Source organism: Pempheris klunzingeri, chromosome 2 (genome assembly GCF_042242105.1).
Source record: "Pempheris klunzingeri isolate RE-2024b chromosome 2, fPemKlu1.hap1, whole genome shotgun sequence".
Lineage (NCBI taxonomy): Eukaryota > Metazoa > Chordata > Actinopteri > Acropomatiformes > Pempheridae > Pempheris > Pempheris klunzingeri.
Genome location: NC_092013.1, coordinates 27436569 through 27454657, shown reverse-complemented (window position 1 = coordinate 27454657; position 18089 = coordinate 27436569). Strand labels below are relative to the sequence as shown.

General features: G+C 41.8%; 1 protein-coding gene across 1 annotated transcript; it reads right to left on the bottom strand.

The window, feature by feature from the left end:
• Positions 1–8159: 8159 nt before the first annotated feature.
• On the bottom strand, positions 8160–16430 carry LOC139215328 (serine/threonine-protein kinase 35-like). Its single transcript, XM_070846262.1, has 3 exons — positions 15838–16430; positions 13643–14384; positions 8160–8483 (listed from the first exon to the last, which is right to left on the bottom strand). The coding sequence occupies exons 1-2, from the start codon at positions 16328–16330 to the stop codon at positions 13666–13668; spliced, it is 1212 nt and encodes a 403-aa protein (XP_070702363.1). The 5' UTR covers positions 16331–16430; the 3' UTR covers positions 8160–8483; positions 13643–13665.
• Positions 16431–18089: the final 1659 nt, after the last annotated feature.

Sequence of the window (18089 nt, the reverse complement as noted above, 5' to 3'; positions counted from 1 at the left end):
ACAATGATGAGGTCTGAATTTGTCATTTGTGATAAAGTGTAATACACTGTGATCCACAGGGGTTAACTGCTGGAGAGTTGATGACCTCCATAGTCCAGAACAGACATAACAGTTGATTGCACAATAGTTTTACGGTTGGATGGAGACAGACAGCCTTTAATCCTACATACGAAACTCAGTTTGATTTTGTATTTTTCAGTCAAATGTCGAGTATGAGCCAAATTCCTGAGTCATACAGAGAGTCGTGGCCGTCCAGGGGAATAACATATAAGAATATAGCTTGGCCTCTTTCTGATTGACAGAAGTTCCATTGAATAATTCTCAGTCAGCTCTACCCATCGTACCTGAGCAGAGTGTTGAACAGGAAATAAAAGGAAATAAAACGCCTGCGTGGGTGGAGTTCTGTAAATGTATCTAAGACATCATCTAAATGTTGTTTCAAAGCCTTGTCAAGGGGATAGTGTTTCAGTGGACAAACGTGAAATCCCTTTGTTAGATTTTAGTTTTATTCAAACACCTCTGCCTAATCTAAGGATGTTCACTCTAAAAACTACCAAACTCAGCCTCCAAAGCCCACCCAGTGTCATTTGTTTGTAACTGTAGAATAAGAAAAATAAATTGTCAATAAACTGTCCTGAGACTTTGACTGATTTACTTCACGATGTCTCCTTCCTCTGTTAGTTTTAAAGGTTTAAATGAGTGTAATGTTGCTGGGAGCCTCGACTACAACGAACGTATTGTAGTACAGACATTTAACCACTTGGTGGCGCTGCTGGATATGATTTTGCCAGAGGCTGCCAGCACCAACAGTAAAAGGCTGTCCTCTGCAGTCAAACATTGAGGAAGATGTTTAAGAAATGGAAGGGATATGTTTAGCTTCCCTAAGAGATTTCTGTATCATCACGTGATTTTCTGTTAACAATCAGGAAGCTCTGTCTCTTGGCGAGGCACCCAGAGACCATCGAGCTATTATATTTCTGTCAACGTTTCAACATAACTCATGCACAAATTGTAGTCAAGTCTAGTGGTGTGTGAGCGTGTGTGTGTGTGTGTGTGTGTGTGTGTGTGTGGTGGCAGCTAAATTTTTTTTAAGTGATATTCATTTATGTGAATCTCCAAAATCACCCCTGACATATCCAGATTATCTAGAGGTCAGGTCAGGGTGAACTAATGTAGGATGCTGGAGGCTAAAATCTAAAATAGTCAGTACATGACCTTTTAATCAAATGATTAAAAGAGTCTGGTGTTCTGTATTTCACTTTTTGTCAGCAAATCCCATGAAAAGACAAAGCCAAAAGTGAATGTATCCTCCTAACAAGTATGGTGTGCATATCAAAGCCTGATATGTTGCATTCCAGTGAGCACCTGTTTTAGGAAATGACTAGGAAACTATATATTAGTAGAACCAATGGGTGTGAAGCTGAGGGACACAGACAGGTTAGAGAACTGAGAAAGAACAGAGAGACGGTTCTAACACATCGTTGGCTTTGGTGTTTTCATGGGATTTGTTGACAATTAGAAAGATGTAGTATATCACCATCTTATCCACTGAGGATAGTATCTCAGTCAGAAATCCAGTGAATATCTAAGAATTTGATCGATTTTCACTACTATTATGCAATACCTTTTTCTCTTGTGTTTTTTGCAATCACTTTTTTTTGTCATGTACGACTTGCACTAATGCTGACGTCTCTACTCTCACACAGTCAAACAGGGACACAGCTTTCCTTATCAGTGCTGATTGATTGCTGATCACCTCTTCAGCTGTATTCAGTGTGATCTCGTTTCAGCCAGTTGAAAACTACTTGGTGAGATTAAAAAGATTCACTCCAGCTCGAAGGAATGCTACGCTGCTTGATGATTAACTCAGGCCTTGATGGATGACTGGTTAGAAGGAGGATTTAATCCACTTAAATATACTGTTCAGTGTAGAGCAGGATGAATCACACTTGTGTGTGTGAACTTAAATATATGAACTTTTTTTTGGTTTGAATATTGTCGGGGCAAATAATCCTTTTCTCCCTCACAGCAGCAATACGCACTCCATTCTGTTCAGTGGTTCAACAGATCAGTGACATTTGAGCTGACCTGTTTTGAGTGGCTGCAGAAAGCCAAGGGACAATTTTCCAGGGAAACTGAAGGTGGAGTGAGTATAGTCATTGCTTTGTGGTGTTACAGAGACATGCATAATGCTACGCATCAGTAACACCATATCTGCACTGCAGAATCACAAAGAGAGGGATCCTGCTTTTGCATGCTGGCTGCCTGACAATGTTTGACATTCCAACAGTGCTTCCTTTCAGAGTCTGGGAGAGTCTGAGTGGGAATGAGTGCGCTATTGTTGGTGGTTAATTACACAAATCACGGCTTGTCAACTTCAGATTCTGTTCAGCTCTAAAACAGTGATCAGTCAGAGCTCACACTCAAGAGCATGATGCCTGAATAACTGCAGAAAAAACTCCGGCACACAAATCATTTATAACTACAAGACTGTGTTAAATATTAGGTACTTCTGACCCAAGTGGACCTGTATGGTCTGTAGTGTACCGCCAGAAAAATCACAGACTGTTTCAGTGTAATCATTTAATTTTGAAATAAGTTTTTAAGATTTATATTGAAAAGGCTTAAGAAAACATACCTTTACATTTAATCATTTCATTTCACTGTGTCTGCCGATAATATTCCGTATCATATATTTATTTGTCTCACTTTTACAGCTGGTTGTACTTGATCGACACAAATGGCACCATCAAATCTTTTATAAAATTGAAGGTTTATTGAACTACTAAATACATACACACAAGAAATATCTAATAAACAGACACATACATGAATGAATAAATGCAACAATTAATAAATGAATACGGTACAGCGATGAGCAAGTAATAAATGCATGAATGAAACCATGAATACAGCAGAATCATTGACTGAATGAGGACTAGTGTATACCAGCTAGAACAGTGAATGATGCTAAAATGTATAATTTTTTGTGAACATAGAAGAACACTCAGTACTTCATAAGTACTCCTATCAATCTATAGCATCAAACCCTCTCATCACAGGTGCTTCAGAGGAGGGAGGGATGGAGGGATGTGCAGCACCAGCTCTCATGTGGGCCTTTCTGCAGTTCACAGGCCTTCTTGGGCATGTTCCATCACAGGCGGTGCCCAGGCAGCAGGCAGGTAAAATCACTCTCACTTGGCAGGGTGTGCAGGATTCAAAGTCTCTTCAATGCTAACCTTTGGTGTGTTAGAACACAGGCTTTGGCAAGGTTCTTTCAAAAGTTCTGGCCTTCAGCACCTTCTGTGTGGCTCAGGCTGTAATGAGTGTAAAGAGGCCTGCACAGGCGAAAGGTCAGACACAAAAGGCAGAGAGAGTGATGTTCAGGCTTCCTCTTGTAAATCCATATACCAGTTCCTTTGGCTAAATAAATAGACCTCACACTGCAACTTTATCTTATCTGGATTACTGGATATGTGTAACCACTTCTTGTTAGTTCAGGGTTTATTGTCGTAAATTTAGGCAATTGTCACCATTAATCATCATCCCTGAGTCTTGGCGTTTTCTGTGCGTCTTTCTCAACGACTACCACAGTAGGCTTTAGGGAGATCTAACCCCCACCTTACATGAAAAGCTATAAGAAAACTACACAACACATGAACTTCAACAAATAAATAAAAATCTACACTTGACAGCATTTGAACAAAGATGTTACACTATTATCTTAACTACTGCACAAACTAGCAACAATGAAACATTCAACCATTTATTTCAGTCATTCTGGCATGTGGCTGTAACTACAATGGAGTTGTTCAACCCATGCCAATGGAGAGAACCTTCATTATAGTATCCGTTGCTGGAGTTGTACTTGTGCCTGTGTGTCGATTAGTTTGTGGCTATATGATTTAGAAAATGTATAAATTCATAGGTAGCATGTTGGTGCAATGTCAACAGAAACAACTCGGCCTATTAAAACTGGATTAGGACACAAAGCCACCCTTCAACACTCAGCAGTAGCTAATAATGCTGGCTTTACCTTTGTCAACCTAAGGACATTCATGAAAGTCTCCCATCCTATTACTCCTGTTATCGTTATACTCCCAGAACCCAAACTGTATTAGGGAACTAGCAGAAATGATTCTTTCCAAGAGCTGTTTAATGTTGCAGCGTAAAGGAAAACGTCTCCTACAGTCACTTCTGTACATGCGGCTCTGCTTTGACAGCGACTGTGACTTTGTGTGTCTGTTTTTGAAGGATCTGTTGATGTTTTATCGCAGTCTTAAGATATCTCAGTAGCTGCCACCAACATTTGAAGTTGTCCATCAGCTATGATGCAGGACAGAGGACACAGAGAATCATCTTGGCCTCTTCCATATGTCGGTTTGGTCGTATTCTACAAATAGTGCCCATGTGGCCTAACATATGGGAAAAACACAGGACCTCCCAGGTGCATTTCAGAGCCACATGATTGCACTGGGTGACACGGTCCTTCACTACCGTGAACACACACACTGTAGTTTATTTTTACACAGTCCCACGTACACCGTCCTTCTGCCAAAGCACCAAAGGTGGATCAAAATAGTCCCCAACAGATGCAACTATCCCCTCCTGTTTGTGTAGGGTTTGATAAAAACTACAGTTTATGAATTACAGCACCTTTTTCTGCCACCAACTACACAAGGTAGAAACCAATGGACTGGAAGCAGATTGTGCTTATATCATATGGGATGGATGATGACAGACTGCTATGTTTACGAGCCTATATAGTGAGTCTTATCTTTGAAATACTTTTGTCAATGTATTTTAATACATTTTAACTATATGTAAAGGTCTACACCTTGATTACGACACATTTCAGCTACTTGCCTTAAGCAGCAAGGGTGCAGTATGTAAAGTTGTAACGAGCAAGAATCAGTAAACATGCCAAGTGTGAAGAATCATTAATTTTGTCAGTTGTCTTTTACCCTCATGTGGGCAACACACACCCAGCGAAAGTCATGGAAACGACACGCTTATGCTTTCCTCAGCACTTGTTAGCTTTAGTCATTGGCAGGCAAAGGTTAAAAATTCACACAGATGAGAGGTATTTCCAACCTTTATTGAAACAGAGCCCTGATATGTACAAAGTCAGCAATAAAAAAAAAAACATGTTTTCATTTAAGCAAACAGCTTTAGTAACATGTACAACCGAGGACTGTAAATTCTGTTGGAATAGAGGGTCAAGTCATCCAAACTCAAGATCCAGTATTACAGCACAGTTCCTGTCAGGATGAGAAGCAGAGGACAAACACAGAATCAGCCGGGCCTGGATCGTTCCACGGTGTACCCAGGGAGGCAGAGTTGCATAGAAGAGTGTTGCATGTAAAACCTATTAGTCATTACAGTTTAGTCCAACACGATGCCCCTGCACACATTTACATGTACATTATCTCAACACCAAAGGAACCATCCAGAGGCTAAACAAACATGGAGGGGACTACTTTGAGGGTTCACTTATATCTCTTCACATTTTAAATACATTCCACTAAATCAAAGTAAAATAAATGCAACTCATCAGAAATCAGAATAACTCTTAAGCATAAAATACTGTGTGTGAGCTGATCATCTCGAACTTGGCTCAACCATTACTTCACCCCCAGTTCAAGATTATCATTTCAACCCCACATGATCTAATATTCATACATACATTAGTGAAACAAAGGTGGGGAACTGAGGTACGATATTCACAGAAGTTCAAGAAATTAACCAAAGTACACTGTGGCTTATATTGAGCTAAAGGTGTGTAAACATTTGTATCAATGTAAACCCATTTCTCCCAATGCATCAGCAAAAAGAGACAGAAAGAGTCAGACAGATGACAGAAGTCGCTGAAACCCATGTGATGCATTTACAATCCAAGGAAAACTGCACTCACCCAACAAACACTGTAATGACATGAAATAAAAAGCTGTTGCTTTGAAATCTGCCAACTGAGGAATGTCTTTGTCAGCAACATGAAGCAATGGCTCAGTAAAAAAGAAGGAGAAAATGTGCAGAAACACGAGGTAGTGCAGTTAAAAAGAAACAGGGTTCTTTTAAATTATTCAGGGTCCCAGTTTAGATAAACATGACAGACTTCAGGGAAATGGTTCATTCAGCTTCTGCAGTCCTCTGACCTTTGGTTTGAGAGTTCACATATGCAGCTGTGGCTAAATGTACAAATGTGCTAAGATGTTCCTGAACTCGTTATTGTTCACATTCCACTTTTGGTCACAGGAGCATTTACACCTCTTAAAGGTCTGCGACTGATTTTAGCAACACTTACATTGAGTGATTATTTCTCAACCGGAAACAAACCCTGTTCATCACAGTTCAAAAGCTAAAATACACCTAAAACATTATGAAATAACTGCGGCTGTGTTCCTTTACCATGGATGGTACTTGTTGCAACATCAAGTCTTCACTTCCCTTTAAAACTTGTTTTTACTCAACAAATAAATGGTCCACGGTAAAATGCAAAAATACTGCTGATTCATGTCATTTTCCAAATTAACATGAGAAATCTCGAAAACCATATTTGTCTTGGGGGGAGCAACATTTATCATTTTTATCCCTAAGTACACTCTAAACACAAAAGAAAACTACATCGCCGAGACCACATACCCTGCATAAGTATTTGGAGTGCCAAATCAAGGGAAAATATAGCAGCTGATCTTGAGCCAAATTTTACCTGATGAGCAATTTCAAGGCACCATGGGTACAGAGAATTAGATTACAGTGAAATGAAAAAAGGTAGTGTCCATTTAAAGTGAGATTTAAATGACAGGCTGCCAAATAACCTCATCGCCACGCTCGCTTCTTCTCAGAGGCAAAGAAGTGATGTAAAATAACGTTTACATACACTCATTGAAAAGGAGTTTGGGAGATTTCTTTTCGACACAGTTTAGCTTTATGAAATGCATTAGTGACATTTCTGTTTGTAAAGAGTGTTGAGAAGCCAAACACCAACTCTGTGACCAAAGGGTGCAGAAAAACAAATGACTATGAAAACAAAACAAAAACTTTAATTCTGCTGACGTGGGCTTTATTTTCAGAGTATTTGCATTCATGGCAGACAAAAAAAAAAAAAAGCCATCCAACAACGTCCATGAGCACTAAATGAAGGGGCTGTTCGCAACACCGCTGTGAACCTTATAAAGGTGGCAGAGTGAAGATGTTCATGATGCCAAAGGGTATCACACAAAATGGTTGTAGCAGTTAAAAGGCGGTGGAAGCCAAGTACTGTGGCACTGTGTGGAAAGGCCAGGTTCGGATTGATTGTTTTTTTGGTGTGTCTGAGTTCGATCCCTTTGGACCGGAGAGCAGCACTGCCTGCAGGCTGACACACAGATGAAAACATGATTGCAACAGGACAGGAATATTAGGACTGCAGCCACGCTGACAGGCAACTGATGGGTACGACGATTTTTTTACTGTGAAACTACAGAACTTTGTCAGCCATTACAATCCTGCTCTATTGTTTATAATAAGGTACCATTCATTTAGAAACTCCGGACACATCAGGACATTGAGGTGCCGTGACCCTATGAGCATGACTTACGACTGTACTGAATTTACAGGATTTTTGCATTTAATTAATTAAATTAGCCGAAACAGTCTGAACTGAATTTCAGAAAAATGACTGTATCGTGATCGACATCGCAATATAAAATTACACACATAATGACATTGGATTTTACACATATGACCCACTCCTCATAACTAACCATGATTCTTCCAGCATACCTCGGTGTAAACCAACAGACCTCCGGAGAAAGTTCACCCGCCAACAGAAGAAAGGGTGGTGACATTGTTTTCTGTCACCACGTTAAGCTGTCTAATCTCACTGGGGCAACACGTGGTGATGATGTTTACTACAGTACTGTAATAACAGGAAATCCACCGACACGAGAGAGGTAAGCATGTGGCATACAATCCTAAATGTCAGCAAACTAACATCTGCCATAACAGCAGACTTCACTCAAGTTTTAGACAAAATAACAGAAACTTCACCACATGAAGAGAGAGCTTTTCAGTAGCAGTGTGGATCTGATGTCACATTGAAATAAAAAAAAAATAAAGATTAAATATTTCATCAAATATTAGTGCGAAACAGATGTGAACACACGCTGCAACCTAAATTCAGAGTCAATCGCTGCACTGTCCTTGGTGTCATGTCTATGTCATGTTTTCTGATGGGGATTTCTTTGATGGAGGCATGTCTACGGCAGTTTAATCAAACTTCCCAATGAGCAGCAGATGTAATGTTTCTTGCTTTATTAAAATATTCAGGGCAAGACAAACATCACGTTGGCAGATGACTTCACTGTAAACTACTTCAAAGAAAACAAAAATCCCATTTCTGCATCCAAACTGTTTCCTTTGCTTCTCCTTTATCTTCACAGTCTTCAGATTAAAACAGGGAGACTCTCACTGATGTAGCAGCTCCAGGCAGAAACACGAGTCTGTAGTGAAATACAAGAACAATAATAGTCATTTAAAGTGTTCAAAAAAAGATTCAGTGTCATGAAATGTATTAATAACTTTACAGCTGAAATAATTAGATGCTCCGTTTCTGATGCGGCATTCTGCAACTATTTGATAATCCATTAATTATCATAATGAAAATGGCTGTTTTGCACACAAGATATTTCATAATCTGGCGTACAAATTACCACGAGATGTACCCGAGCATATTCATGTTACCCAGGTGATAAAACATTTTAAGTTTAGTAACCCTACGGCCTTTTCCATCACTCTCGGGGCAAACTTATCGATTTTAGCCTCACTTCTAGTCAGGCTCAAAGAAAGGAGGAGCAATGGAGCTTGTATTAGCTGGAATGGTGTTTTACACTTTCGTCACTCATTTACTTGCTATCCGAAGCTCAAATAGTGCTGCTCCCCCGATAGATCTTTATTAGCTTGCAGAACATCTGTCAATAGCTCTCCTACAAACAAACTGTGTTTTTCTTGAGGAGACACTGAAGCCCCCTGGAGGATTTCACCCAACAGTCAGCAGCTTTACGCAGCCTGCAAAATGTGTGTGTGTGTGTGTGCCATAGAGACAGCTGGAGAAACATTATGAACTTTCCATCAACCTGCTTTGACACTTCATTTAACACTGAATCTTACAGTGCAGCAGTGAGGACGCGAAATTTGCTGCAGCCTATAAACAAAGAGATGTGCTGAGTCAGTGCAGCGTTACCACACTGCTGCAGTAAACAGTCTGACTCTTTTACAGCAATACCCACTGCAGAGCGTCCTATCTGCTGGGCACGCATGCTGACTGACTGACTGACTGCATGCAGAAAGACAGCGATTCAAAACAGAGGCACAGATAGAATGATCTTGTTATATATTCAAAAATAAAATTTAAAAAAACACGTCTGAATTGTGGCTGTCTGGTAACTGAGTGAATATGGATACTGTGAGCTGTAGCAACGGCGAGTAAAGCTAAATTTATTCAACATGGTGTAACTGAAGCCTGAAGTGTGGTGGGACAGACAGGGGGTCACAGGCATGCTGTCAATCACTCTGACAGGGCAGCTGAGTCCAGGGCCACAAACACTTGCAAATAGCCTGGGAGGTCCTGCACTCCACTTCACATGAGCACAGCTAATATCTGTGAACTGCTGTGTTGAGGATTACCATCAGCTATTGTGCAGCAGTGAGGCGCTGGAGCCTCCAGTGAATCCTGCTGCACAAACAGTCCTTTGTTAAATCTGTCCTGCAGGACCATGTGAGGGGACTGGTGTGTTTTGAGATGTGCAGCCGCTTGGCTTGTCAGTCACTGATGCAGTTTGTGCCAATGTGCTCTCTTACATAACGTGATGTAAAGAGGTTCAGGCAGGGATTCAGAGCTTCATCCTGCAGCCCATGGAGACAACGGGTTTTAATGGCATGGGAATTTGGTTGACAGATTATGGCCTGGATTGGCCCTGCCTCGCCACATGAATGCAACAGAACACAGAACTGATGCTGGTTCCAGAATACTTAACATACCAATATGCTCTGGGCTACCTGTTCCATTTACAAGTCCAGTACTCATTCAGGCTTTCAGAAAGTCCTGGGGACTACCTCTACCCAATAGCTTTCACACTTTACTGAAAGATTATCCACAATTTAGAAGATACATTTTAAACACATTTTCCCCACTTATCTACCTACAAATGCACCCAATTTATATGCTGAAGTTTAAATATGTGTATTGTTCAGACTTCCGTCACCACCACAATAAAATGGAGGTGAGTTGAATTTAGTCTGTGGTGCACAAAAGCACAACAACATGGGTCTTTCCAGAAACAATGTCCCAGTGGTCAGCAGCAACGTTAAATGTGGGCCTGTTATCAAGTTCGTTGTGGGCCTGTTATCAAGTTCGTTAGTTCGCATCAGTCAGAGTTGGCTGACAACAAGGACCTGCAAGCTGATTGTCTTGTACTGTTCTTTGCTAATGAGAACTCAGTCACTCACAGCCGTGCGCAGATACATTCAAATGCTCCAATGCCCGGCTGTCATTAAGGAGCTGCAACACTAACAAGCTGAGGTGGACAAAACACAGAGTCCAGTAAAGAAGGGATTGGTTTTTAATGTGCTTTATTATAGTTGATATTGATAAGTTAAAATATGCCCAGATTGGCCTCAATACTGATACAATGGTGTACCTTTTCTTTCTATAACTGGTTAACAATCCAAAACAGTGACTAAAACAAAGCCACGGGGCCAACTGCCAATGACATTAGCCCCCTTTCCACCGCAGGAACTTTTCTCATTTACCCGGGATTTTGAAAAACCATGGCGACTCGAAACGACCGAGTCTATGGAAGAATGGCCGACAAGCTGGCGGAGCTAAATGTAGGGCACACGGCGAAACAAATTTGTGAAACGTTGAAGAAACTTACGCAAGATTATAAGAAGCTGAAGGACCACAACAGTCCCAGTGGGTCCGACCGCCGTACTAACAAGTGGTCTGACCAGCTCGACGCCATACTGGGCCACAGACCAGCATATTCTGGCACTCCCCCATATGACATCAGCCTGATTTGAATAAATGTTCCGGAACTTTGAGGAGCGGTGGAAACGCAAACCACACAGATTACCAGGAAAATAGGTAAATACGTTCCTGGTAATAAAAGTTCCTGGAAATGTTGGTGGAAAGGGAGCTCTTGTTATCAATCTGAGAGATAAGATTAGATCTCAAAATACAAATGAGCAAATTAACCAGACGGAGCTGGAAGACTTGTACATAAACACGGTGTGTCCCAGGTGAAGAAAAATAATGCTGCTGTATGGGCTCTACTTATTTTTCCTTTTCAAGGTCAGGGCCTGCCTGCGGCCTATGGCTGGTCAGCTTGAGACAGCAGTGTTAATTAGCAGATGTGACCTGATAACACGGTAGGAGGATTCTTTAATTAAGAATGTTGTCATACAGACTGCATTTCCACCTAACTGAGATCTGATTACAATGGGAGCCAGACCACCTCCAGACGTCTGCTGACCCACTGGGTAGCATTCCAGTTTCAATGTGCTGAGTCTATTCACACCTGCATTCAAAATGTTTGTCCTTGTCCAGAAACAGAGGGTTTGGTTCAGAGAGCATTTTATGGAATGTGATTTAAATCTGCTTGATCCTTTGGAATCCATAATCAAATCTTCTTACTTTACCTTTTGACATTTGTTAGTAACTGAAGTTACAAATAACTATCCGTAATCATTTGTTGGCTGAAAGGGCAGAAACACTACACCATCTTGTTGGTCTGCAAGAACACACAGAGCACACAGTCTACCAGCTAAGTGCTTACTAAGTGGTGTGTTTTTGCTCTGACAAACAACCTTTGTCAGAATTCAGAACATTTGTCATAAAATTACTGTTACTAAACTACGATTTATTAACATGCTGCCATTTATTGAAATAACAGTTGGCTAAAGGCTGCTAATGGTAAGTGAATGTCTTATACATTGCTTTTTGCAGTGTAGAAAGAGTATGAAGAGGTAAAAGGCTCAATAAGAGATTCTCTAATGCTACATTTTCAGATGATATTCAAGACTTGTTTACATCAGTTAAGTTTGGAAACACAGTAGAGGCACCTGTTACCAGTTATGATTAGCTAACAAACTACTAAAATTTCATCATTAAGTCTCTTCAAATGTGTCCTATGTGAATATACCTGCCGCTTTAAGCTCACTGAAGTCATTAAAACACATACAAGACAAACATCGACTTCAGTGTTTGGAGAACACACAAGGAATCCGGGTGGGGGATGGAGGACGGGATGAATGGGAGGTGGGGGGCTCGGGGTGGGGTTCAGCAGACTGACAAGCAGAAAGAAGTAGAGCAGGAGAGGGAAGGTCAGCTGGGATGTTTGCAGCTCCTCCTATCCTCGCCCTGCTCACATAATATGCTCTCCTGCCCAACCCCCAACCAGAGCAAGGCACATGACGTAAGCACTAACAAAGGCAAACGTTGTGATACATTATCTTTCACACAAAGGAAAGGGACTCTAGTAGCTCAGTTAAGGAACAAGCAGCTCGCCATCATATGTAATAACATGAACTATCAGTGTACAAAACAACACAGGAACAAGTTCATGTACAGCCTCTTTAAAAACACATGTGCTGATGGATCTGTGGCCCTAGGGCCAGGGGGAGGCTGGGGCATTAGTTGCATAAGAGGTGTCCTGGTTAGCTCCAGCATAATGTACACACACACCAACTTGCTTATCCAGACAAGATGACTGACAGGAGCATATACACAGAGGGTAGTCACCACAGTCACTAAATATGTGCCCTGGGCGAGACACAGCAACCTCACCCTCGCTCTTAACCATTTACCTGCACACAACAAGTAAACTTCACAGGACGTGTCACGACACCTCACACTGACTGACAGCCATCAAAGTACAGGCCTGAACAGACCCGAGGACAAAGACTGAAATGAACGTGGACAGTTTAAACTCCTCACAGCGGTTACTTATACTACTATTAATCTCATTAGACCCTGAGAATAACATACAACGGCAGACTTATAGCACAGGCAGAATAAAATACAATCCCCTAGAAGACATGTACAGTTTCTGAATGCAGTTGTCTTTCTGATATCAGAACAGTGAGGATATTAATTGGTGACTTCACCCTTTTTTTCCAGCTAATGGCACAGTCACTGTATGTCTTAGCTAGACATCTCACGTCTTCGCAGACGAGGTTAGGCTATTAGGAAACAGCAAATTACAAGTCACATACTCTGGGACAAGTTTTCTTAATTTAAAATAGTTTGTGTACGTTGCCTGAATTTCCATAAGTCTTCAACACACCACAAATATCTGTATATGATAGGCTGAAGCAGTGTCAGTGTTTCAGGGAAAAGTGACAGAAATAGCTGTCACAGTTTCAGAAATTGTCAGACACAGAGCCCCAAATTTCAACATCTCAAAGTCGTGACCATCCAAGGAGTACTTCTGCATGTCGTGTTAAAATGGACCATGTATGCTTTGGTTCAGGTCTTCATCTGCACTGTAAATAGTGCTCTATAGTCATCATTAAAAAAACAACACTGATAGCAGCACAGACAGCACACTGACCAGGTCAAAGAAGTCATGGGGTGTTCACAGGAAGAGAAAAGCATAAATACCTGTAAAACAATCTGGTTGGGGGTCATGCAGCATACATAACCTGGTCCATTCTGGCCTGCAACTCGAAAGCATTGGGCCGGTCCTGAGGGTTCACGGCGAGCATGTCCTGCAGCAGCTTCCTCACTCCATCTGACATGCATGACCTGCGTTTCTGTGGGATGTTCAGTACCATCTTTGGATTCTCTAGCAGTGCCTCACCCACTGGCACAATGTCTGCTCCTTGTCTCACATATGTACCAAGCAGCTCCCGCTTAGACTCCGCATCTATGAAAGTAATTCTCTCCAACATGGCCCAGATGATGATGCCTAGGGCAAATATGTCAGCCTTGGCTGTATAGTGGCCTTCCCACACCTCGGGAGCCATGTAGAAGTCTGAGCCGCATGCCGATGACAACCAGAACTTATTGACGTTCACGTTTCTGTTCTTGTCTTCGCCTTCTTTGCCCTCGCTGGCATTTCCTAGACCAGCACAAACTTTACTCAGACCAAAGTCGGCCACCTTGAGAATCGGAGTCCCCGACTTCTCTGAGATGAGGATGTTGTCAGGTTTGAGGTCTCTGTGGACGATGTTGTTTTCATGCAGGAAAGCGACGGCGCTGGTCAGCTGGAGCATAAAGCTGTTATTGGTTTGCTCGTCGGGCCTCCGGGACAGGATGAACTGGTTGAGGTCTCCGCCTTCACAGAACTCCATGATGAACCAGAGGTAACAGGGCTCCTCTGGAGGACCGGGCACTCTCTCACCTGCAACAAGCGCACACACATTGATACAAATCAATTTGCACACAAATCTGAATAGTCGCATGTACAAAAAAATTGACATATTTCACTTAATCCAAAATATATCTAAATAAAGTCAATGATCTGGACATGTCACTGAGAAAACACATCAGGTCACTAGCTATGGATAAGGTTTTATAAGAGTTAGGCTACTTTTGTGGCCATTTCGTGCAACTGTATGTGAATAAGTGTTACCGTTCAATACTGAGTAGAGATGATTACCATTTCCCAACAGCCCAGTGAATTTATTTACCATTTACCTTGAACTATCTGGGTGATTCTAGGCCAGTCGATGAACCTATACTGTCTTTCTGTATTCTGGATTTAAACAGGCTGTGATTTAGTGGAACCTATTCACATTATCACCAACATGCTTTGCTGTGTATTTTTTTGTTTTAAGCAAGATTTTCATCAAAAATGATGTGCCAAATTGACAGTCATTAGACAAAAAGCATGTAGTTTTCATAGAGTGTCTGGTTATGTTGCTAAAACCATTCCATGCATTGATTGAAAGGCATAGTTCATATAATAGCCTATAATAATATAATTTCATTGTAGACTTGAACAGATCCAGGTCCACTACCATGGATGAGGTGTAAGTGCACACAGCCGGACACTCACTGGTGCTTTGGAGTGATACTTAAGGTAAATCATTCTGTCTTTAACAATATTGCCATATTGTGACTCATCATTAAGACTACAAAGCCATCACCAGATAAGCACCAATAAATCAGAAGAATAAGGCTCAATGTTGACGTGACGGTTGTGGCATAAGCGCCAAGGTTGTCAAAGGAATGTGCAAAACACCTCTATACAGAATACAGCCAACCCAGCAGACTCCATTTTAGTGACTGAGCCTCGGAGGCTCCCTCACTAAATCTACCCATCCCCCAACGAGAGTGTGTCATGGCGACAACAACAAATCTACTAGAAAGGAAATCTCTTAAAACAAAACCAGCCCTTCAAACTAAACCTCACATGCAAACATGTTTATCACACGCCGGTGAAACCTAGCTAGGTGACAGGGCAACGCAACAATGACAACACAAATGGTAAAACCTCAGGGTCTAAAACCCTCTTCTGGGGCTCAATCAAAGGACTGGTGTGAGTTACTGTAAAAGGAAACTGTTAACGTGAACTGAAGCTAATGATCAGTTGCGTGATAAAAAAAAAAAAAAAAAAAAAGGCCCCAGCATGACCATACACAGTAAACCAGTGCCCCAGTGTGTGGAACTACCTCCTGCTTTAGCCAAGAAGGAAAAACTACATTCAAAAATCTTGCTGCTTCAGTGATTGTGCTTCAGTTTGGCATGAAGCCAAACCAAAAAGCAGCACTCGCTTCACTCTGATCTTAAATCTGCTGAAGTGACTCAGCTCTAGCGGCTCATGTCGGGCAGCTAGCGTTCAAGAGTCTCACCTTTCAGCGAAGTCTCAACCAGACGGAGGTACTGTTTGGACCGTTTGTTCCCATGACTCATTTTCTGGGCCATACCATTCCTCTGCAGCACGCACTCTTCCAGCTGTACCACATTTTGATGTCGTTTCTCCAGACTTGCCAGCGCCCAGAACTCCTGCAGGGCGAGCTCCACATTTTCCGGCGCGTCGCATCGCAGTTTCTTCACGGCAACTTTAGCGCCGGACCTCCGGGCCACCGCTTCGTACACCACGCCGTACGTGCCCCTTCCCACCTCCCGCAGCAGGTTGTAGCGGGGCGCCATGACCCTCAGCTCCAGGTTGTCCCGCTTGAAGAGGCCGGTGTCTCCCTTCATGTCATCGTCTTCTTCCGTGTTTCCCACGCTCCGACACCGCAGCACGTTGGACTCGTCAGCTCGTGCTCCGGCTTGTTGTTTGAAGCAGGCTCGCGCGCTCCTCGTGCGTCTCCGCCAGTTGTCACAACCAACTGTATCCATACGTCCGCGACAATCCTTCACGATTCAAAAGTTAAGTAGAAAAACGTCCCCATCTTGCCAACAGCAGCAGAGCCCGGGCGATTCATCACCCCCCTGTATTTGAATGGAGAAAACAGGAAAGAAAGTGGCTCAGTAATGTGGGTTACAGAGGGGAGGAGGGTAAATGGAGGAAACGATTAGTGAAGATGGCGACAATATGTAGGAGCTTTTCCGGTTAAGTCTATCAAAATAAAACCAGTAATGTCGAATATGGTGTGTTAAACTGGAACATTTACTGCGATTTTCGACCTTGCACATTGTGTTAACTAACACTACACGTTTGAATCGACCCTTCTGCGTCTGAACTTTTATGCTCACACTGAACAAAGTAAAGTGAACCCTCTGTTGGTTATTGTTCATAGCCAGTGATGATTTTAATCAATAAAGTTTATTTGAAACAAGATGGCTGCGCCCTCAATGTTGACAAATTGGAGAAAGGCAGCATTCGGTTATTTGTGCTGTTCTATCATAAACGGAGTGTGAGAAGAAAATTGTGCAGCTGTAAATTGTATTTTTAAAATAGGCATTTGCATATGCATATGCGAATGAACTTGTGATTTCCTGTATTTTAAATTAACAACTGATTAGTCCTGCATCCGACTAACCCACATCATTTTATTAACTCCACAAAATTTTGATATTCATATTCTGAATACGGCGTTTCTATCTCGTCAACACCTTTATTTAACCATATCATTCAAGCGTCTACTTTTATTATTGATACTTTTATTTTTTTAACCCCTGTTTCATGTTCCATGTGGTCGCTTGACGCCTCCCGGGGACTCTGAGTTGAGATATACCACTGCCAAAGAACACGGGGTACCATAATACACATTTGAAAAAAAAAAAGGAAAAACGGGGCTTTTACTATGAGTGCCAGTGAGTATCGTTCTTCTCTTCATAAATTCTACTTTCCTTTTTTTTGTTACCTGCCGACATTTATTATTTTTACTTCGTCCATGCTAAATCATAATATTCGAGTCATACAGAGCTGCATGTCAATTTAGAGCTGAAATAAAGGGTCATTTAAATATTTCAGTGTAGTCTGGTAAATGCTGAGTTCAGTGACGTTGAAAGTCATTCATCTTTTGCGACAGTTTCAGGCCGCTTTGTTTACAGGTTCACCCCCCGCCAGTTGGTTTCTTCCCTCCACCTCCGTCCAGCATGGTACTTCACGTGCTCGCGTCCTTAGCCCGTGAGGTCACGTGTTAGCGCACGCTGCCTGCGGAGGGACGGACACATGACGTTAGACCCTTCAGGGCTCATTAATCATGACTGTATTTACAAACCCGCCGAGTTGGTTGAAATACTTAATGCCCAAATTAAGCTCCATGTTTCACCTGATTGCATGTATTTATTTTTTGAGCAGATTTCAGTTCTATTATTGGTATTGGTATTGGTCTATTATTGGATGGTACTATTTGCTAAATAACAGGCCTGTTAAAATATGTTTTCTGTTGCTCTAAAACAGGACAGGCCTTAATGTTTTTTCCAGGTGTGTAGGAGCATTCTCTCTCCTAGTTAGACTGGAGAAACCTATTCACTCCTAATCCCATTATTTCATTTACAGCTCATGAGATTGTGTGTGGTGAGTATAAATGGGTGACACCATTGCTTGTGTAACTTTATTAAGACACATAAAAGCTCCAAGTTTCATATAGACCTACACCCTAAGGTGTTTAAGGAAATTACCGTAAGCTTGTCTTAAAGCCTCTATGCT